The sequence below is a fragment of the Maylandia zebra genome, linkage group LG18 (assembly GCF_041146795.1).
Source record: "Maylandia zebra isolate NMK-2024a linkage group LG18, Mzebra_GT3a, whole genome shotgun sequence".
NCBI classification, from domain to species: Eukaryota; Metazoa; Chordata; class Actinopteri; order Cichliformes; family Cichlidae; genus Maylandia; species Maylandia zebra.
The window spans coordinates 5,149,800-5,173,049 of record NC_135184.1 but is presented as its reverse complement, the minus strand read 5'-3'; the positions used below and the strand labels follow the sequence as shown (position 1 = coordinate 5,173,049).

Sequence of the window (23,250 nt, the reverse complement as noted above, 5' to 3'; positions counted from 1 at the left end):
CAGTGTGTGCTTTTTATTCAAATGGTTCCAGAAAGATGACTGCAGTCGACCTCCATCTATACGCAGTTCAGTATTCGCAGATTTTTCTGTGGAAAGTAACTCCAAATTATTTGGGGAAAATTCGCCTATTCACAGATTTTTGGATTTGACACGCTATTGGCTGGTGTTTGCAAAGCAGCCAATATAGGAGTGCCATTCATTTTCCTTCATGTTGAACAGAGTACCGCCCAGTACATCAAGGAGGAGGAGGTGAAGATAAGGAAGACTGTGGATGTTAGCTTCTGTGGTAGTGCCAAGAAGTTTTCCACGTCTCAATTATTTGCAGTTCTCAGTTCTTTGCGGGCGGTTGTGGTTCCTAACCCCTGCGAATACCAGGGTCAACTGCATTTTGTAGTTTTACAGTCAAAATTACAAAATAAGTCCACGTGGGCTGCTTGATACTGGCTTAAACTTAACTGATGCTATGTTTATTCTTAGACTAGAGGAGCTTTGTATGATCCCTAACAGTTTATTTGTATCGTCACTACACTTTACTGTAACATCATCTGATATTTGCTGTGCCGTTTTTATAAAGATACCTTATTTTGTTTATTTAGCTTTCTTGATTTTTAGATATTTTACCTTAATTATGCTAATATTTTTTTTTTAAATTTAAATCTATGCTTAATAACTAAACATATATTTTACCTTCTACTGTGCTTGGTTCGAGTGTTGGGGGTTGCTGAGGTAACTTTTAACCAGAAGTCAGCAAACTGTGGCTCAGTTAGAATTAAAACATTTCTTTAGAAGAAATGGCAATTGTGCTTATTACAGCAAGTTTCTGAACTTCTCATCTAATGCAAGCTTATTCTTTGCCTTTAAGTTCTATTTATTCTATTTATTTAAGTTTAAGTTCTCTCAGAAACGAGCCATTTAGCTCTTCTCACTTTAACGCTGCAACCTTCTTCCAGAGGAAAACAAAACTAACAGCATTATATTATTAGTCACATTTGTATAAGAACCGTGGTTCTTTAAGACGATAACTCAAAGGCAAGCCAAGTCGTAAAAGACTGATCTAAGAGATTTGTTGACGAGGCTGGACAGTGGTGAGAAAAGCAGTGGTGTGGTGTCTGTGTATTGGTGGCATTTCCCTGCTTTGGCAACAGATTTAAGAATGAGGATCTGAAATCTTTTGATATGGCTACCCAGTTGCTAAACTACATTTACACTTTTTGAGTACATCCCCTTCGGTTTCCAAAGCTGGACAACTCCTTAAAAACTAGTCTGCATTTCTGTCCCCACAGTTTTGATTACATCTGCATTCATACACAGAGCATTTTCATACCTGCATATGCAGTGAAACTGCAGCTTCTCTCTGCCGTATGACCCACTAAAAAAAATAAAAAAAAATAAAAAAAATTTGTGAAGATTCCCGTCAGGCTCACTTTCTTTCCAGCTTGTGTCCATAATTGATTTGATTTAACATGCACAGCTAAAAATGGGTCACGCTCAATTTCTGGTCTGTTTCTGACACATATGTGCAAAGCATATGGTGTATCACTCCGTCTCTGTGTGAACGCATGCGTGTGAATAAGGAACAACACAATTCTGGTAGCACCAAATGGCTTGCACATTATTATCCATAAAACTGAGTGCTATTTTACTACAATTATATTTACAATTTGGTGTTTTACTGTTACAATTTTAAACTTACCGTATGGAGTGATAGGAGTGCCAAAATTAAATAAATACAGAAAATAATGTGTGAATTAAAATGGAAATAAAATTAATACACAATTAAACGCATAATTACTTAAAATACCAAATATTCATCCATCCACAGGACCCCAAGATGAGCAGTTTCCCTGCACAGCAAGTTGAGGCTAATGTGGGGCAGCCAGGTATCCCAGAATGAATGTCAAGCACCCTAAAATCTAAGTCCAGTTTTAAAATGGTACCGTTGCCAAAAAGTTCATTTGCAAAAGCACACCAGCATTTGTTGAGATCTTTGACCAAGTTGTGAGCCAAAGCTAACTTCAAACCAAAGCATTTTTTTAGACTACATGGTTCTTAGACCCGTCCCTGAATTTAATGGATTAGATTGACAAGTAAAACAAATTCAAGATGCAATGTAGCACCGCAACCATGAAATAATTAGAGAAACAAGTTTCAAGTAAAATCTATTTATATTTAAATGAATAGACTATGTGCACGTTAGCATATGCTACTTCTGGTGTGGAAACTCCTGTGGGGAGTTTTGTTTCCGGTGTCCTATTAGCGCCTTGTTTACGGTCCAAAACAAGTTAAGCAAATGAATGAATCAAGCGGCGATTTACATTTCTATAGATGTCTTGGGCATTTACCCAATATATCTGTAAATGATTTTCATCGACTGGTTGATATTTTTTCCCTGCGCCTCGAAGCAAAAGAGAAAAGGGATTCAAATGTTATATTTCTCAGCTGTCCCTCGGGTGTTAGGTTCTAAAAATAACCAGCGATAGGTGAAATCAAGTAGCCGATTTTATTTTTTGACGGTGCAAAACGTTTGGTGGACATCGTGGACATACAGTACTGCACTTCAGAGTCACACTGCTATCGATCGATGCAGCGATTCTGTACTGTACAGGAGAGACGTCACGGAGGAGATCGTCTGCAGCGATCAGGGCACAGGACACAATGTGACGTTTAAAAAAAAATAAAAAATAAGCATGCAAACTTGCACTAAAAAAAATCTGCGAAACAGTGAGGTGAAAGGTGAACCGCATTATTAGCGAGGGACCGCTGTAATTTTGAAGGTAAGTCACAACATACCCTTCGTAAATACCAATGTATAGAAACCCTTACCAGCAATCATTCATTTTTTGTGTGGCTTTTTTTCTCGGTTTGTTAACATGCTGTGTAGGTGTGTACTTGACTAGCTGATCTCGACATTATGGGGGAAACATCTGGTTTGACTATTGTTCACCTGTAGTTTGAATGCTGAACATTTGCCCGTTTAAATCATAAGACCAGTCACTATACAGAGATGTGCTTCTGAATGTGGATGATGTGTCTTCTGCTGCAGTAATGCAGTTCTGCTTGTGTTGAGTGATGTAAACAACTGATCGATCTAAACTGTTTAAACGTCAAAATTGATCATTAGATTTTTTATGACACAACAGTGGTGAGTGTTCCCACCTTCTGCTCTTTGTAACTTAACGCGATCTTTCCGTTTTCGAGTTTTGGACATGATTTTGGAGGATATCTTCGCAGTAGCGATTGACCGCCAAGTAAAGCTACCGGAAATGTACAACCCTACATCCGGTCTCAAACCAGGAAGTTAGCATTTTCTCGTGCACAGGGTCAATCATTACTGAATTATCAACACGTTTAATTAATTATTTAATCGTATTTACAAAGCATGCCTTAATATAACTGCATAGCCCAGTAGTAAGTGTTTTTTGAGATTACAAAGATACAAACTGCATGATTAATTGTTGCGGAATTTTATTCATATCTGACAGAAATGAGTGTGCAGACTAACCCGCAGTTCAATCTGAATTCTGAGGAAGTAACTGTTAACACTTTTGTTTTTTTATGTTGGTTGACGATCAAGTTTTACTTCCTGTGGGCTCAACAGTTTCACAAGCTTTAGATTCAAACCTTTGTTCAAAACTGAATTAGCTGGTAGCAGCTGGGTCATGTAGAGTCTACGGTCCTTTTAAATGCTCATTATATAAATGTGAAAGTAACCTGGCCTAAACTACAGCTCTTGTGCGTTATATGATGTGGTGCTCTCTCTTTGCTCAGTAACCTTGATATGCTGAACTGTGTGGATTTAACTGAGAGCTGTATTTTTCTTCTCTGACCACTTTTCCCACAACGAATCCCACCTGAGACCTACCCAACCATGAGGATAGTTTGCTCTTTCCTTTTCACTGCCAATCTACTTTCTAATCGTGTGCATCTGTAAATGACAGTGGGGGGGGGGGAAAAAAGGGAAAAAAGGGAAAAAAAAAAAAAAAAAAAAAAAAAAAAAAAAAACACCCAGCAGGCTCTTTCCATTTCCTAATTTTGGAGCACACGGGAAAAATAACTTTTCTTCGCCTCAAGGCCATCCGCTCACTTTCTGCCCATTTCCTCAATTGTGCATTCTTTCCTTTTTGAGGAGGTTGACTGAAGCCCAACCTGAGGAGTCAACCCCTGTGAATGCTTGTTCTCAGGTCAAGTCCCCATATTTCACCTGCACTGTACCAGCAGCAGCTATGCTTCACTGCACTGAGGAAATTCCAGTTTCTGCTACAGTAAGAATTACCATTAAGAAACAGCGAGTGTAAGAATGTGTTTTCCCTTTTAAAAACACAAACGAGCATGAGATACACTCATATCAGGGGAGTGGGTTAAAGCCCAGGAACCAACACTAGAAACACTCAGCTTCAAACCGCAGCGCTTGGATATAATTTAAAAAAAAAAAAAAAAAAAAAAAAATGCCCTCAAAAAGCACTTTGTGTTTAAGGAAACAGGTGTGACTGATCACAAGACTTTCCAGGTTTTGTTTTCATAATAGTAGGAAGCCAAAATTGTAACTGACAAATCTGGGTGTTAAGTTAGTAGCAAAAATAAATAGCATGAATAAATGTAGCACAATTAACATTTTTATCATCATTATCCTTTTTTAATAATTGTTGTAGGCCAACATTGATTGAGAACCCAGCTCAAACTGGAGCAGATGGCTGCTCCTCCTGGAGCCTGGTTCTGCAGCAGGTTTCTTTTTGCTAAAAGGGAGCGTTTCCTCCCCAATGTCGCCACGTGCTTGCTCAAAGGGAGTCGCTTGATTGTTCGGGTCTTGGTGTAATTATTGTTGGGTCTTTACCTTATAATACAAAGTGCCCTGAGGTGACTACCATTGTGATTTGGTGCTGTATAAATAGAACTGAACTGAAACTCCATTTGTTATACTAAATGAAAAACGCCTCATCAAAAAGTGCTGCAACATCTCACTTGTTGCTTTCATGATAAATACCAATATACAGTGGGGCAAAAAAGTATTTAGTCAGCCACTGATTGTGCAAGTTCCCCCACCTAAAATGATGACAGAGGTCAGTAATTTGCACCAGAGGTACACTTCAACTGTGAGAGACAGAATGTGAAAAAAAAAAAAATCCATGAATCCACATGGTAGGATTTGTAAAGAATTTATTCGTAAATCAGGGTGGAAAATAAGTATTTGGTCAATAACAAAAATACAACTCAATACTTTGTAACATAACCTTTGTTGGCAATAACAGAGGTCACTCCAGGACTTTCAAATGCTTCTTACGGAGCCACTCCTTTGTTGCCCGGGCGGTGTGTTTTGGATCATTGTCATGTTGGAAGACCCAGCCTCGTTTCATCTTCAAAGTTCTCACTGATGGAAGGAGGTTTTGGCTCAAAATCTCACGATACATGGCCCCATTCATTCTGTCCTTAACACGGATCAGTCGTCCTGTCCCCTTGGCAGAAAAACAGCCCCATAGCATGATGTTTCCACCCCCATGCTTCACAGTAGGTATGGTGTTCTTGGGATGCAACTCCGTATTCTTCATCCTCCAAACACGACGAGTTGAGTTTATACCAAAAAGTTCTACTTTGGTTTCATCTGACCACATGACATTCTCCCAATCCTCTGCTGTATCATCCATGTGCTCTCTGGCAAACTTCAGACGGGCCTGGACATGCACTGGCTTCAGCAGCGGAACACGTCTGGCACTGCGGGATTTGATTCCCTGCCGTTGTAGTGTGTTACTGATGGTGACCTTTGTTACTTTGGTCCCAGCTCTCTGCAGGTCATTCACCAGGTCCCCCCGTGTGGTTCTGGGATCTTTGCTCACCGTTCTCATGATCATTTTGACCCCACGGGATGAGATCTTGCGTGGAGCCCCAGATCGAGGGAGATTATCAGTGGTCTTGTATGTCTTCCATTTTCTGATGATTGCTCCCACAGTTGATTTTTTCACACCAAGCTGCTTGCCTATTGTAGATTCACTCTTCCCAGTCTGGTGCAGGTCTACAATCCTGTTCCTGGTGTCCTTCGAAAGCTCTTTGGTCTTGGCCATGGCGGAGTTTGGAGTCTGACCGTTTGAGGCTGTGGACAGGTGTCTTTTATACAGATGATGAGTTCAAACAGGTGCCATTCATACAGGTAACGAGTGGGGGACAGAAAAGCTTCTTACAGAAGACGTTACAGGTCTGTGAGAGCCAGAGATTTTTCTTATTTGAGGTGACCAAATACTTATTTTCCACCCTGATTTACGAATAAATGCTTTACAAATCCTACCATGTGAATTCATGGATTTTTTTTTTCACATTCTGTCTCTCACAGTTGAAGTGTACCTCTGGTGCAAATTACTGACCTCTGTCATCATTTTAAGTGGGGGAACTTGCACAATCGGTGGCTGACTAAATACTTTTTTGCCCCACTGTACATCTCTGCCTGCATTGAGGATACAAGCACTAAAATGTTATTTTTGGACCACACTGCCCAACCCTAATACAACCAATAATCGTGTAGCACCACCAGCCAAGAGAGCCAGACACCACACCAGAAAAGTGGCACAAACGCTTCTCAGGAAAACAGTTCGACCCAACCGGGGGAGGAATAGGAAACTTATGTTTTTAAATCTAGCTTTCACAGCTACTACACCTCACCGCCCACCTTCAGTCTAACCAGACACGTCTGGCCTGAGAAAAGCAGCAGCTGGTTAAGTGGACAACAGAGAAGGCGTATTTACTGTCACAGCCAGAATTTACCAGTATTTGGTCAGAGCCTGCTGTAATATCCCACCCCAGTGACCACATTTAGCCCCAACAGGCTCGCATGTGTTGCTGTCAATCAAACCTGCAGAGCTGTGAAGTTCCCTACGAAAGCATAGAGGTCGTGCAGATGAACTGAGGAATCTCTGGGGACAAGATTGAGGGCTAATATGCAGAGTCACCGATAAAAGGAAGACACACAGGAATAACCACTTTAGCTCTGGCGGTATTTCTCCCTTGCAGCAGGCTTTAAATCTGGGATGCTTTCATTCTCACTTCCTGATCCGAAAGGCTTGTGGAACAGTCAATGTTAAGTGATCAGAAATGGAAAAATATTAGGTCCAGTTACATTTTGTGTTTAAATTTGAAATGTATTTTTTGAATGCACGTCCAAAGGTTTTCAATGAAAAATAATTAGCATATAAATAAGGAGCAGAGTGGCAGCATTTCAGGGTGAAAATAACGATGCTGGTGGGCTATTAGTACTGTCAAACATAAGTACTGTTGAAGTATAATGAAAAGAGACGCAGTTTTTCCACAATTCAGTTTACGTACACACCAATATAAAAGTCAATATGGATCCTTATAAGCCTTTTTGGATTTCCGATGTTTATTTACTGTATCAATTTGGTGGTGGTCAAACACGACTTCCACAAACAAACAAAAACAAAAGCTTAACATGGTCTACTGCAAACAAAGATGTCAGCAGTAAGACAAGTGATCTTTAAAAAGCTTTGAAATAAACAGCAAAAGGTGACAGCATGTGTCTTTCTTGCAGCAAAGAAAAACTACCTCAGTTTTAGACCAAATCAAAGTGAAATAAAGTTTATTGATTAATTATTCTCAGTGAAAACCTACAAATTAAAATAATTACTTTCCAACCTGTGTTCTCGTAGCTGCAGTTCATGAAGTGTTAATACTGGGCAACAGACAAGGACCAAGCATAAAAACATTTACACATTTTCTACATCAACACCTAGCTACATGCAAATTCCAGGGACGATGTGACACATGCAGCTTGTAGTGCTGCAGCTCTAGTGCTGGCCTTCATCTAGAGGTGTTAGTGAGGTCTGGCTCAACAGGTTGCCGAGCTGAGAATCAATATTACACTTTAAGCATAAAGACTTGAGAAGATATGTTGCTGTTAGGCGACTTTAAAAAAAAACTCATCGTGACTAGGGATGGGTATTGAAACCCGGTTCTTGTTGAGAACCGGTTCCCACTGTTTCAATTCCTTGGAATTTTTTGCCATTTTTGCAAACGATTCCTTTATCGATTCCAGTCGCCCCGAATGACGTCACCACGTTGCGGAGCGTCATTTACCTGGCAGGAAACACGGTGCCTAAGCTCAAACGCTCAAAAGTTTGGTTATACTTTGCGAGAACGGATGACAACAGGGCAACTTGCAATACTTGCAAAGTAGATGCTTTCTCCCTTAAACGAAACACTACGAATATGCAAAAGCATTTGCTCACAAAACCCGCGATGACCTTAAATGAATGTCGTGTTTTTAGCGCGATCTGCCTCATTACAAAACCATTACTGTGCATTTAGGTGACCATGATGAGAGAGACAGACAGAGTCTGGCTCAGATGCTGGCAGTTCTCGCTGCAGTCTACCGGTAGCGTCTCCTTTCAGGCCGGGATAGACAAATGTCACAGAGCAGAGACTAAGTTTGTGGTAAAAGGCTTGAACCCATTTGCCACAGCAGATGCCCCGATTTTCGGTAAGTGAATGTGTTTAATTGTAGGCAGGGACATTACTGGATATTCTTGTGTAATTGCTACAGAATAATTGATGTTATACTTTGTTATTGCCACAGAAGAATATTCATTTTATTATTTTACATTTACATTTTTTTTTTCCTGGGGACCCTGTGACACCCCATTGTAGAGCCGTAGGCTGGATCTTTTAAGATCTCACTGTTGGGTTTGTAAGGCCATGTTACTCCTAAATTTCTCTCTTGTTCAAAGAGCAGATATAAAACAAAGTTCTAAGCTAATCGACCTTAGTGTTCTCCTTTTTAAAAAAGAATCGATAAAGAATCGAATCGTTAAACAGAATCGAAAATGGAATCCGAATCGTGAAAATCTTATCAATACCCATCCCTAATCATGACTTGGTTGTGTTCAGCATTAGCTGCTATAATGATTGAGTGAAGTCCACCTTTAGAGAAGCTCTACATACTTCATGAACCCACTGATCTTGCTTCGTAGCACAACACTCGGGTCCCCAGATGCTCTGCGTGGAGCAACTACCCTGCCCGGGATTTAAAAAAACAAAAAAACAAAAACCTCTTATAGGTTGATTTATAGCAGGAGTGGGGGGGGGAGACTCCAGGCCTCAAGGGCCGGTGTTCTGCAGGTTTTAGATGTGTCCTTGATCCGACACAGCTGATTTAAATGACTAAATTACCTCCTCAACATGTCATGAAGTTATCCAGAGGCCTGGTAATGAACTACTCGTTTGATTCAGGCGTGTTAATCTAGGGTGAGATCTAAAACCTGCAGGACACCGGGCATTGAGGCTGATTTAAAGTATCTCTGCTCTCCATATCATTCTACATTGTCACATCTACCTTGTGATGGATGGAGCCTTTCACAGCTGTTAGCACAGACTGTTTAGGCTACCAGGCGAACTAACATTACCCAGCAGGTTGTTCAGCGGTATATTTTATTAACGTGGAGTTATTAGTTCACAAATATTGTGTGCCATAGGGTTGTCCCAATAGACAATATTGTGGGAGATCTGGGGGGGAAAAATTCAAGCAGAGAGCTAATGTGTTATTTTTAAACTGTGTGTTTAATTTACATTTCCTAACCTCGTGTGGAAAGAGCAAAACGACCGATGACTGCAACAAGATGCAACTGTTTATTCTGTATGATGGAAGGCTTTAAGAGGCCACAAATCCTGGTGCCACCTCCCTCGGAAGATTTTCCAAAACAGTACTAATGGGAAGCATAATCTTTGTGAGGCAAACAAAGATTATGCTTGACTTGAACTCGGATAATGGAAATGTCTGCTTGACACCCACGGTGACCTTCTGCAATTTCAGACACACCCAGATGTACGTTAATGACACTTCACACGTTGCACCGGCTCAGTCAGTGCAGACCACAGAACGAAACTGACTGATCGGTGTGATTCATCTTTAATATACAACGTGTAGAGAACTTGAGATATTTCTCTGTGTTTAAAAAGAAGAAACCACATCTGTTTATACTGTGTTATTTTTTAACTTACAAATATTAAGCAGGAAAGCCACTTAAGACTCAATCCCGAGTTTTAAACCGATGAGGACTTTTAAATTAGTTTTCTAACCCTTTTGTGTAAAAATGAAAACCATGATTATTACATTAGAACATTTCAAAGCATCTGTCATAGAAAAACAGTGTAGTCAGACCCACTCAGTCATTTTACTAAAAAAAAATAACATGTTACCTAAAGACAGGACTCAAACTTTGATGTGTCTGGCCTTCACGCTTCAACGAGAAATAAAATGTCACAGCTATGATCAATAGGACTGCTACAGGCCCATGAAAAGTGAGAAACAAAAACAGGTCATGGTTATTTAGTTACAAGAGTTGCCTTTTTCTTTGCCTCCCGATTCTTTATTGAACAGTCATCTATTATATGCAATCAGTGTGGGAAATCAGCTGCAGTGGAAAGCAGGCTGTGGCAGCTATGATGCCATTTTGGCTGGTTTGAGATACCCCCACCCCCACCCCCCAATGTAGTTTAATGTAGGCAGGCTGTTGCTGGAGAAACTTAAACTTTCTCTGGCTGATTTACCATGAAATACATCCATAGAGATAAATAAATGTGTCAGGTAATCCAAAGTCCAGAAATAAAAACTGAATATTCCAAGATTTAAAATTAAATTATATTTATTTCCATTGTTACATACGAAAAAGAGGTTTTTGTTTTTTAGATTTCGATACTTTGAGAATTTATGTTATGGTACAGCCCCAAAGCCATCCCCACAAAAGATAATTCACTGTGACAACTCATGTGACATTATGAAAATGCGACATGAATACTGACCTTTAGAGTATCTTTACTGCTACGCCCATTATAGAACAACTCTAAAGTAGTGCACAGCAGCACTTTAATATAAAATACAGATTGTATAGTATTTATATTCAGGTAAAATCTATTATGATGTCATTGGTTTCTAAGGGCATAGAAACTATTACAGGCTGTCTGCGGCAATGCAGAGGTTTTTCACTTATTCCAACACAAACTATAAGGATTGTGATCTGGACATCACATATAAAATCCTACAATTAAAAATTATAAACATGGCTTTGTGTACAAAACCATGATATGGGATTACAACATAAATGGCATAAAGATAAATTAGGCTAAAATGCATCCTGCTATAAAGACACTTGGAACATCTTACCAAGAAACAGTTCCCACACTAGTGTCTGTCATCTGACATACATTATAACCTTATATATGAAAAATAAATTCAAACGGGACCTGGATGAAGAAATCCCAGAAGAGATCTGATACCACATCAACAACACAATCACTGAAATTGAGGGAATTTAGTTGGAAGAACCAGATTGTTAACTTTAATGCTCCAAATTACAAGCAAACAGACAAACACTAAACAGCCATGCTGGAAATTATGAAAATGTGGTCATGTGGAACCAAACCACACTCACATTTGGGAAAATAAAACTGGGATTCATTCAGCTCTAGGTAAGCTTGGTGAAAGACTGAAATATATGATTCCAAGATCATTTCAGATCCTATACTTGAGTTGTCATATAAGGGACGTATATCGTAAGGACATATCTGACACCAGCAAAGAAAATTATCACCAAACACTGACTAAGGATTGAAACACCAAGCTACAGAATGAGGTGTTTGCTGTTGAGGAGATTCTGTTGATGTGAAAGCTCAGACAGGAAAAAAAAAAGAATACTTTCTCCAAGACTGGGACAAAGGGTTGTCATACAAAGTAAAGAAAGGACTTAAAATAAAGGATTTTGAATAAATTGCTTAGAGGCAGACTTGCACTGGCCTGGGACTGTTCAAATGTACATGAACTTGATTTTTTGTGTTTGTTTTTGGCTAATTTTTAATTTCAGCATTTGTGTAGGTGCTTTACATGGATAAACAAGGCAAATGAAATAAAAGCTACAAAAAAAGATAAATATAGCCTGAAGAAAAGTGATCTTACATCATCAAAAATAATTTTATTAATTAAATGCTGTCAAAGCTGTAAAGGCTCCATTATTGAATCCAAAACCTCCACACAGAATCAAACTATTGTGATTTCCAGGTCTGAGCCAGTTTGTAGATCAGATGTAAGGGTCCAATCATTAGGCTTGTTCATGCAGTAATTAACTGTTATTTACACATAAAAATCAGCATAAAAGAGTTAATAGAACAAAAAACTTAATAAATAAATTTTAAAAAGTTTTATGACTTATGACACTGTTTAAAGGACAAAATAATTTCTCTCTCCAGCTGGTAAGGCTCTGCTCAAATCTATGTTTACCCCACAATCTATTATTTTCACATTTAAACATCTGTTTTACAAAGACTCACTCAAATATATAATCATACGAAGAATATGCATTTACAGCCCTAATGTATTTGCTTTAGTACTGTGCCCTCGTTAAGACATTTTTGTTGAATATTAATGAAAAGCTGCTGTGTATCCTTAACACAGACATCAAACTTTGTCTGAAAACCAGTGTGAAAATGTCCCTGATGCAACCAAAAACTGTGCGCCATGTTTTCCATCAGTCAAATGGATTATTTTAATGAACTGGAAACAACATAAACCAAATTGTTTCTGTACGGTTCATTCGTGTAACAACTTTATTGACTTAGAGGAACAGGAACACGGGCCAGGTCAGCGTGTTACTGTGTACCCCTCCTTCTCCTTCTACTCTAAGCTCCACCTCAGTTTCTTTCTTGTTTTTAAAAATCTTTCATTGTAGTCACCGTCTACAGCGCTGCTCAAGTTGCTGCCAAGAACTGATCCAAGTTTGCTTACATTTGCATGTAAATTTCTGCGCCCAACAATAGTGACTGCTGAAAGTCAGCAATCACGCCTTTGTAGGGCCAAAGATCCAAAGAAATATGCCTGGCTCTTCAGCTAAAGGGTATCCAGACCAAAAACAGGATCAGTTCCAACCTTTTTTGTTCAGTTTAAGTGCAGCTACAACTCCCTGAATGACTGTGTTTGCATACAAGCTCAACACATGCTGGAACAGTATTGAACTACAACAAACCGAGCAGGTGGCTCCAGTAAAAACAGCACAGTGGTGTAAAGCTCAACTGAAAAACACGAGTGTTTGCGCGTTACACTCACCAAATGAGAGTTCTCTTTTGCCTCTTGTACTTGCTGCACCTGTGGTTCAGCTACAACTTTCGTGTCCTGGTCAGAAGTCATGAGCCGTCTGCTTCTTGGCTCCTCAGGGAGAAGTCTCTGTGTCACCAAGTAAGCTACAGGGGGGCAGAAGGGACAAACAAGTCTGAGTCAACAACGGATGTTTATCAGCATATCATCAGCTGGTACATGTGTAAGACAAAGGAGTCAGGAGGTAGTGTCTGACAGTTGCGTTATTAAATCTGATTTTTCACACAAATTGTTTTTAATGCTTGTATATGGACAGAATAACAATCGGTGCATGTGTGGATATTTTCCTCGTACAGACTTAATTTACACTAATTTAAACTACCAACACGTTGCTGTTTCTCTTAAAATTGTAATGGCAAAACTGACAATATGCTGTTGTTCAAACCATTTCAATCTGTGCTTAATGACATGTACGGAGGCCACTATTCTAATTTCAGACACTTCAGACAGTCGTGATGACAAAATGTGAAAAATCAAACGTCAGCTTGTTCTGACACATTGAAAGTATGTCACACCAATGTACAAGAAAAGCTATCAATTAGCAATAATACAAATACAGTAACACAAAAAGCTCTGAAACTCATAACAGAAACAACCGGCGAATTAGACCCATCTACTTTATAGGCCTCGATTACACAACGTGGCTTTGATTCATATTTAGCAGCTGTTTGTTTAGTCGACAGTTTGGCCATGTTTTGGCCATTTTTGCATTAAACGATGCAGGCTTTAATATTTAGCCAGTTATTTAAATAAAATGTGTAATTGTTCTTTTGTGCTGTTGTTTTTATTGAACGGTTGCATTTGTCAAGGTCAAATTTTGTATTTTATATTCCCATTCAATAAAGGATTTTCCATTTCCTGCTGCCTGTGGATACTGACATTTACTGATGACAGTGCTGATGTTTATCTCGTGCTTTTATGGGTTTACCAGCACTCATGCTTGTAGGACTGAATTTTAACATTATGGTTTTTTCTCACTTTTAAAAATAAAATAAAATTAAAAAAAAAAAAATGTACGTGTGTGATGGTGCATCCCAGCATAGAACAATCATGCAGTTATGTTGAAAACAACAGGTGCATCCATAGAAAGTAAACAGTTTTCTATCTTTAACACCTGCTACATTTGCTGCTTGTGGGGCACACAAAAAAAGTGAACTTTTAACCTCTTTTGACAATTTTTATTAGGGGTATTTTTTTTAAAAAGATACATAGTAGCATTGCAATATTTTGTTATGGTGGTATTGTATCTATACAGAGACACCAAAAATCTGTATTGTAATGAAACACAATAATCTGGGCCAATCAAATAAAGAAACAAAGAAAGAAAGAAAGAAAGAAATCATTGTATTGAATTTTTTCACATTCTGCAACAGATTAAGACTCGTGGTAACAAAATGTTTGCCCAGAGCTTGATGCTGTTGCACTCTCATGACCACTTATGATGGCAGGGCGATTGCACAGATTTCCAGATAGGAGGCAATCTTAATACCAACAAACTGTCAAAGTTGCAACTTTGACAGACTGCAGTAACTCAGAAAAATTGTTGGAAGCTTTCAAATAATTGCTAATTCATAAATGAGACAGATTGCCAACAAGTTGCCATGAGTCTAAATGAGTCTTTGTCAATGACCAGGATTCGAGGGGACTCAACACAACAGGCTGCCAGCTAGTTGTATTCTGGTTTATATGCCTATAGAACAACAAGGTTGCAGAGTGGAAATGTATTAATTAAATGTGAATTTCTGTCTATGTAGAGAGCAGCAGATATGTGCTTGTCAATGGTTTATCACAGTTAATTGCCTACTTGACCCCATTCAATAGCAGACAGAGCACACAGACTTTGTCTGGCAGCATTTATGGCAGGTTGTCGTGACAGTCGAATTTTTGCAGCAAAAAAAAAAAAAAAAGAAGAAGAAGAAAGAAAAGAAAAGAAAAGAAAACAGCTTAAGTGTGATAACTTTATCTTATAGGATAAAACAGATACTGGCTAAGTTAAACTTTGAGGACATCACTGAAAAAAATTAGTTAAAAGAATGTGATCGGGGGGTTTTTCAAATGTGTTGAAAGAATGCAGCTGACAAAATGTGAAAAAGTAGAGTATGTGTTATTGCAATACTCATCGCAAAATATTTTTAAAAATTTAAATTGTCATATCATGAGTGAAGTATTCTGATAAGACTGTATCGTAGAAGGTGGCAATGATCATCATATTCCACATATGTGGCTAAAAACTGCAGTCTGTATCAGTTAGCAGCATGTGAGTGATTAAAAATGATTAATGCTAATGTTGTAATCTGCTGTCTCAACAGAAAGGTTGATAATAAACCAACAATAAGACTGACACAGATCATGTGTGTAATTTCTGGTTGATCTTCAGCCTCATTTCTCTGAGGCGGTGAAAGCAGGCGCATTAAAACAAAAATGTTTTTCTTCAGTTAACAGGAGCAGCACTCGTCATTGGATGGATTATTACCTGCCGTGATTGTGACAGTCTTTTCTGGACCGACTGCTCAACAAACGTGAAGAAAATAATCTTTTCAGCTGCTCTCATCCACTGCTCTCTCGTTTCACACAGCAATAAAGCAAACGCACAAAGATAAGTCAAAATAAAAGCTGTCCGTTTAGTTTGCCGCTATGTTTTTAAAATCTAAACGTGTAAGACAATATTTGTTATTAAAGCTTTAAAATAACTGTAATAGCAGGTAAGTCTGCTAGAGAGATTGGATAGCTTCTATAAACCTGAAGTTTACCAAATTTACAGCTCGCAGCAGACTAAACAAACAGCTTTTCCTTAAAGCCAAAAATGTCCCTTTTCTTCAGGCGGTCTAATGAAGGACTCTTATGGGCTTTAACAACTGCCCCTGTCAGTGCTACAACGCTCCATCCTTCTGGCTAAATATTTGAACATACACTCCTAAATACTTTTTATTGTCCTCGTGCATCTATTTTTAGCCACAAATGCGAGCAAAACACTTACATCATCAAGCCCTGCCTCCCTGAATTCTTTTCCACGTAAAAAGGACGCTTAGCTGCACTTTTTGCTTTCTGTTTATACACGAGTCAAACGTCATGAGGTTTTGTAGGTCAAGTTCTCGACATCACTCTGTCATCCCCAAGGCCCGATTGGATGATCACTTCCACAACATTTGACCTCAGTGTAACGGGGGGGACAAAACAAAACACCACTGGAAACACCTTCTTTTCTGTCCTGCTTGTAAAGCGGTGATAATCCGCCCAACAATCGGGCGCCTGTCCCTGACACGGGCCCTCGCTGTGTTCGCATACAAAGCAGAAAAAGAATGGTGTGGCTGTAAAGCCGGTGACCTTTGATCCACATAATGACACAGTGTCACTGCTGCTGTGATGAATGGGGCATAGCACAAGCCTCCATCAACTCACATCAATAATTGAAGCATCTGTTTGCGTGATAAACTTTGCACCTAACATTGTAAAAACGGTTTGACAACTGAAACCTGCACACAACCCGAGTGTGTAACTAGCTGACAAGTCATGCAAAATCTATTATTTTATTATTTTTGGACTAAATAGGAAGCCAGTACCCAACGATTGGGTGTGGGGGTTCTGGGTTTTCATGTCAGCTTGTGTGCTTCAGTACCAAATTCTCTGTGATGTATTTTTCTGTTTCTGCTGTCACACATTTAAAGGACTGACATACTGACACAACAAAGTCTTGGCAGCCTTTTTTCCGAACTACTGCTCTTTAATGCTGACGTTCTGATTTGAACTTCTACCTCTGATAAAAATCACCACGCACATAAATAAATAAAAAAAAAACCCTGGTGCTGTGATTAAAGCCAGAAAGTCTCATTCTTGTCTATGTCAGCTGCCCTTCGGTCAACTGCCTGTTCCAATTGAGGCTGAACCACGCTCACCTCAGAGAGCTCTTCCAGAAAGGGTCGTGGTCTGAAACGGTTTCTGCAGATTTAAAACTACAGACACCGTAAGAGCTTATTTGGTAAACAGCTTAAGGAAGGAAAAAAAAAAGAAAAGAAAAATGGTGTTAGTCTGTCCCTAAAACACCCTAACAGCCATTTTTGTTGGCAGAGCCCATGTTACATGAATTGCAGGAAGCTTTTGGGGTACAGATGGGGGCGAAGACTGCAACAGGCAACGCTGAACTGATGTTCTGCACTGCACCTACGAGGCAAGCGGCACAGAGCTGAAAGCAGACCATGTGAAAGCCTGTGAGCACTCTGGAGATAAAAGAAGCTGAAGGCAAACACTAATAATCCTTCCACAGGTTCACTTACAGAAACCTCAGTAGTTTTACTTCCTCTAGAGAGATCTTACCGAGCTAAAGCTCTCCTTTAATCATCCTGACTCGAGCTGATCAGGCTTTGCTTTTGTGGAGGACCAAATGCTTCCTGCTGGAGCAAAAATAGTCATCGTTTGATCCGGACTGTGTCGTTTTCATGATTGCTGGCCGCCAAATTTATAAACAAATTTTAAATTCAATACTTTTGTGCAGAAACTTGAAATCATATTATGAACCTGTTAGATCTACATCTACTTGATATATAAGCTGACCCATAGCACAACAAATGACATAGCTACCAGGCTGTGATATCAGCTAAAATACTCTTCGTTTAGCCCAAAGGTTGGGCAATGCTTGTGTTAGAGTAGTGAGAACAACCTTTTCACTCTGGTCAGAAACTATCGCACACCATGAAGCTGAAAGCATGCAAACTTGGATCACTAGCCACAAATGTAAATATGAATCAACTGAAAGAACCACTCAGAGGAAACGGAGAACTTGTGAAAATGACAGTTGTTGTGACATTAATGTAAACTATTTTAAACTACTTCAGGAACCTCACACTGGTAATACTAATGTTACTGAGGTAAAGCATCAGTCCAATTGATTCAGCTAAAACATTTAACATGTTCTGCCTTGTTTGTGTAAGAGTAAATACACAGAAAGGTTGGACAGCTTTTGTCCTAAAATAGACTGTGTGAACTGTGCTGCTCTCAAAAACAGTAAAGATGACGATTTTGCGTCCTGCGCTGGGAGCTGTTGTTCATCAAATGTCATCTAAATATTAACCAAGTTGAGTTTTTCTTAATTCTGTTTTTGCTATCACGCACAGTAACTCACTAATTGCTCATCAATTTGAATTACTCATTATTTCAAAAGCATATAAATCCCTCCTGTGGCAAGTAGTTAAGAAGAGAACTCACACCTCCCCACACCCACACCATTTTAAAATTAAATTAAATCCAGATAAAAAAAAAAAATCAGAAGTTTATTTTAAAATATAATTAAAGAAGCTCATTTCTCTCCAATTCAGCAACAATTACATTTTTTAGCTTTAAGCAGCCAGCAGGAATACATCTCATGCCCACAGCGTTGTAATTTTAACCTGAGACAACACCTTCAACCAACACACAAACTGCCTTTTAGAGAAAACACCTGCACTCTGAGAGTGAGCCAAGTGTGATATTTACTTTATGCAGGATAAACTCCAGACCAGAGACGTTTCCCTTTGGTCGCTCTACAGGTCGTCACTGAAATATTATCAGTCTGTCAAAACATTTAACATGGATAATTGTGAGAAGCCAAAACTGTAAGTGAAATGTAATTTTCATTAATCACACAGCAATAAGGCAGCCTAACCTGGTAGTGTGTAGTACTGTGGTTTAAAGTAACAGCTTATAAATATTAAGTCAAATTGAACTTGGATAAACACACAGGCTGGCTCATAACTGCCTGCTCAAAAAGAAACAACTCAAGACAAATTCTTTTCTTGCTTATTTCACCCTCACTGTACCTGAACTTAGAGAGCCCCCCCAGCCAATCCCACTCTAACTCCAACTATACCTGTACTTACAAAAGGCATAACAAAATGCCCAGATCTCTTTATTTTATCTGGCTTAACTACACCAAACATCAACAATTAGGCCAACTGATTACACAAAGGCCATTGTCAACTTAATCTAATTAACACTGGCAGCATCTGACCAATCACAATCATAAGTGTGCTGAGAGCAAAATTGACCGACTCAGATAAAATTATAATTTTAGAAAATACGAAGATAATACAGCCTGACCACGTCAAAGCTCTATTATTAAAGATGGAAAGGGGTGGGGGGGTGGGGGGGTGTTTGATGTGTGCAAAAAAGTTTCAGGTTTTTACTTTTTACTTTCAGATGGAGCCTGAACATTAAACAATAAAATAAAATAAACAGTTTGTGAAGAAATAAAGACCAAAAATTAAAAACAGGATTCATATTGGTTAGTGTGTAGGATTTTTGCTGACATAGAGTGGACCTTTAATGCGCACCTATGCATAAGCACGACTGGTATGCATATAACTGTAGCGAAAACACATTTATAGCAAATTTCAACTCTTGCTGCCCTCTCAAAGAGCTTTAGACTACAAGGCCACATTTAATCTACCTCACATCCACAGCCAATTTACAATCACCATTTAACATAAGCAGTCCTTGGACTGTGGGAGGAACATGGAGAGGACCCACATACACAGGAATAACAAGCAAACTCCACACAGAAAGGCCAGAGCCACGGTTAGAATTAGGAAATTACTTAATGTGACGCCTCAAAGTGCCAGAATACTCTCAGCATTGGTCACCATAACATCATAACGTCACTTCTATTTATGCTAGCTGCTGTTGTTTCTGTGGATTTCACAAACAAAAAGTTAAGTTTCAGTAAATTAAACCCTACTTAAAAATACTGGTTTACCATCCTTTAAAAAAATAAAATAAAACAGTACTGGTGATGGTGCTTGGTTGGTGGACACATACTTTCAAATTTCCTAACAAAACAAATTGTTTTAAAATAGTTTTAAACAGGAATAAATGTGTTCATCAAGTCTCTATGAGTGATGCTCATCAAATGAAGAAGAGAACTTTAGAGTATGTCCAGGGTAAGATTAATCAATTCCCATAATTCTAAGACATGATACTGCCACAGAGAGATAAAGCTGTCTAATCGAGCTCAGCCCTGCATCTGCACTGGTGCACAGCCACAGGACAGCGGCAGCACTGCAGAGGTGGACCCACATCCGACCTACACAAAGCCTTTACAGTCTACAGTGGAACTTGAGTGGAACTCTGGTTTACCTGCTGCAGCAGCTTCTCTTTTCTGCTTTTTCCCCCAAAATTCAGAGGGCGCATTAACTTTTCATTCATATCCATGTTTTGTGTACTTTAAATATTCTTCTTGTGTCTCCCATGGTTAAAGAGGACTAATAGCAGTAGAATAATATTTTTGTTCAGTGCAACTTCTACTATGGTAGAGGTTGCACTGAATGAGCAACTTAATATAAGAATAAGCTCCAAATCTTATATCTATCATAAGAACTGCATGGTTAGAGGTTAGTGGTTCAGCAGTTATCACCTTTAGCCACTAGTTATTTTCATCTTGCTGTTATTATAACTGCAGTGAGGAGACCAGCTATAGTGGTATTTGTAGTAAGTACTTTTAGAGACACAAAAACCTCACCTGTGTGTATTCATTGTGTCACTCTTTCAGAGAATAAATGTGCAGATGTTTAGTCATGTAGAAACAATCCTTCCTGCCCGAGGTCAGAGCAATCACAGCAGCACCACTTTCTAAAGAGCTGACTGATAAATGGATAGTTATTTCGTACCTGTTGAGCATTCTTATTTTGAACTTAAGCTGCTCTGGAGCAAGCGATGTATCGCCTTAACAACAAAAATACCTACATAACCCCAAAGACCCAGAGTTACACCTGAAGTTATCTTGCTCAAGTCCAAATTCTGCTTCCTAGTACAGACCTCAGAGCACACAATACAGACAATGTTAAACAACTTATTTCAAAGTTATTCCAAAGGAAAACGACAATACTGATAATAAACATTTTAATAAGCAATGTTTTTAAAGGGTGGGTTAATTTACTTAACCTTGAGTACATATTTTGTGAACAAATCCACAAAAACACCAGAAAACAAGAGATGTCTGTTAAGTAATTAGATGCAGACCAACCGCTTTTCTCATAACAAAAAATGCCCATTGTGAGTCCAGAAACCCCGCTACCACTACACCTGAGGTTGCCCCCCGAATCCCCACTTTAACCCCTCAATACAACCCTTCAACAAACAGTGATCCTTATCAAACCACATCCCATTTCCTCTACAGATGCAGTGACTCAATCATGAGGTTTAGACAGGGCCTGAACCAAAACAAGCTCTGCTCACTCCTCCCCTGTCGTGTTTCCACCCTGCTCAATCACTTCAGGTGATTTATGACCCCCAGCCGGTGCTCTAAAACAAGGCCGAGGTTCAACTCTACCGGTGAAAAATGCAAGGGTGGTCCACAGGACTGTATTTATAGTCGGTTGCTTACCGCTGGTGGAGGATGGTCGCAAGACATCTTGGATGTCTGTAAACGCTGCTAATCAGCTGCTAATCAGCGTGTACCTCCGTCCATCCACACACACTCGAGAAGCATTTGTTTGGATCAACTTGACAAGTCAAAAAACATAACTTCCAGTGGAGACGCAATGCAGGCGCGTTTAGCAGCTGACAGCCGGCAGTGACTGCAGCTCACATGCCAGGGGCCAAACTCAGCGACACTCCTTTAATAATTGCGCCGTGATGAGGACGAAGTGCGGCCTGAGCGTGGCTAAAGAAAAAACACAGCTACTGTAGCCACGACGCCTGTGTAGTAAAGTTGAGCCGACTGCAAAGTAGCAGCCATGTCTTGTTAGCTGGTTTTGCAGCAGCATCCAATGAAAGATGGCGACCTCAGGCGTGAATTCGCGGATTCCCCAACCCCCAACCGATTTGAATCAGTTAGTTAGCAAGAGAGCTAACTTGCCCCTGACCGTGTGTTTACCACCCCTCTCCCCTTAATGACAGAGAACAGCTTCTTACTCACCTGTCAACTCTCACTATACGGCTCTGCAAACACTGTGGTAGCTGCTGCTGGAGGTGGTGCTGGACTGAGGCCTCGAACTGGCTTCCAGGCTAAATGCGCAGGGTGTTAGCTAGCGAGCTAGCAAGCTGTATCGAGCACGCTAGCTGCGAACAACCGGCTCAAACTTCACCAGCAAACAGTCTTCAGGTGTCAGGGGACCCACCCACAGCCAGTTACAGCGCAATGACAAAAACACTCCAACACTGACACGGGGAAGGGGGGGAAAAGAAAGGAAAACGAGGTCCCCCTTAACAACACTGCAAGCTAGTTAGCAAGTTAGCTAGGTGGCTAGCTAGCTAGCTTGCCTGCCTATCAAGTTTGTGCAGTCGATGAAAACTGGCGTCTGGAAGCAAAATCCCTCACGGTCAACAGCAGGCTCTGAGGGAGGGAGGCCAGTCCAGAAACAATCAGGGGAAGCCTAAAAAGTGAGAAATAAACGTGACTCGTCTTCCAGCTTCCGATCGATCAAACATTCGCTCCTGCTAAAGATGAGAGAAGAGGGGGGTTTGGAATGGAGAAGTCGGCGTTTCCTTTCCTTTTCGTGTGCAGCGCAAAGATCGTCTATAGCGCAGATTTACCGGACATCTCAGCGGCTCCGAAAAACTTTTTTTAAGTGTCCACCAAAGACCAGAGCTTCATTATAAATATTTTAATTAATAAAGCCCAATAATATCAGATAGCTTCAAACGTATTCACATATTTAAAAATGGGGCCACTTACATCTTAAACCAGGCTTTTAATCAAACAAGCAACCTATCAGAAATACACACACATACACACAAATAATCATAAGTAAAAATAAATCAGCAAAACATAATCAAGGAATATATATATATATATATATATATATATATATATATATATATATATATATATATATATATATATATATATATATATATATATATAAGAAACAATTTTGATACTAATCAGGAAGGCATGCAAATGGTTTTTATCTGCTAGATTACCAAACGTGGCTGTGCACTGCTATTCTTAATTTCAATATTTGGTAAAAGGACTAGTAAATAAAAACGTGTTCTTGAAATTATCTGTAGCATTTGCTTCCCTAATATTTTAATCTTCCACAGTTTGGGGACTTTAACTGTGAAAGCTGATAGCTCAAAGTTCGATATCTAAGATCTAAGAGGGTGAGTCAGTTTGTGACAGACTTTCGTAAATATAAGAAGGTCCA

The 23,250-nt window shown here is 39.4% G+C and overlaps 1 protein-coding gene across 3 annotated transcripts in view; it reads right to left on the bottom strand.

Annotated features, from left to right (window-relative positions):
• The window catches only part of larp4b (La ribonucleoprotein 4B), a 59,728-nt gene extending 37,122 nt beyond the window's left edge, over positions 1-22,606 (bottom strand). For all 3 annotated transcript variants that reach the window (XM_076877022.1, XM_076877023.1, XM_076877024.1), the window contains exons 1-2: positions 22,020-22,606; positions 13,088-13,221 (exon numbers count right to left, since the gene is read on the bottom strand). In XM_076877022.1, coding sequence (XP_076733137.1) covers positions 13,088-13,168 — 81 coding nt within the window. In that variant the 5' untranslated portion in view covers positions 13,169-13,221; positions 22,020-22,606. The remainder of the gene's footprint in view (positions 1-13,087; positions 13,222-22,019) is intronic.
• Between the last annotated feature and the right edge of the window lie 644 nt (positions 22,607-23,250).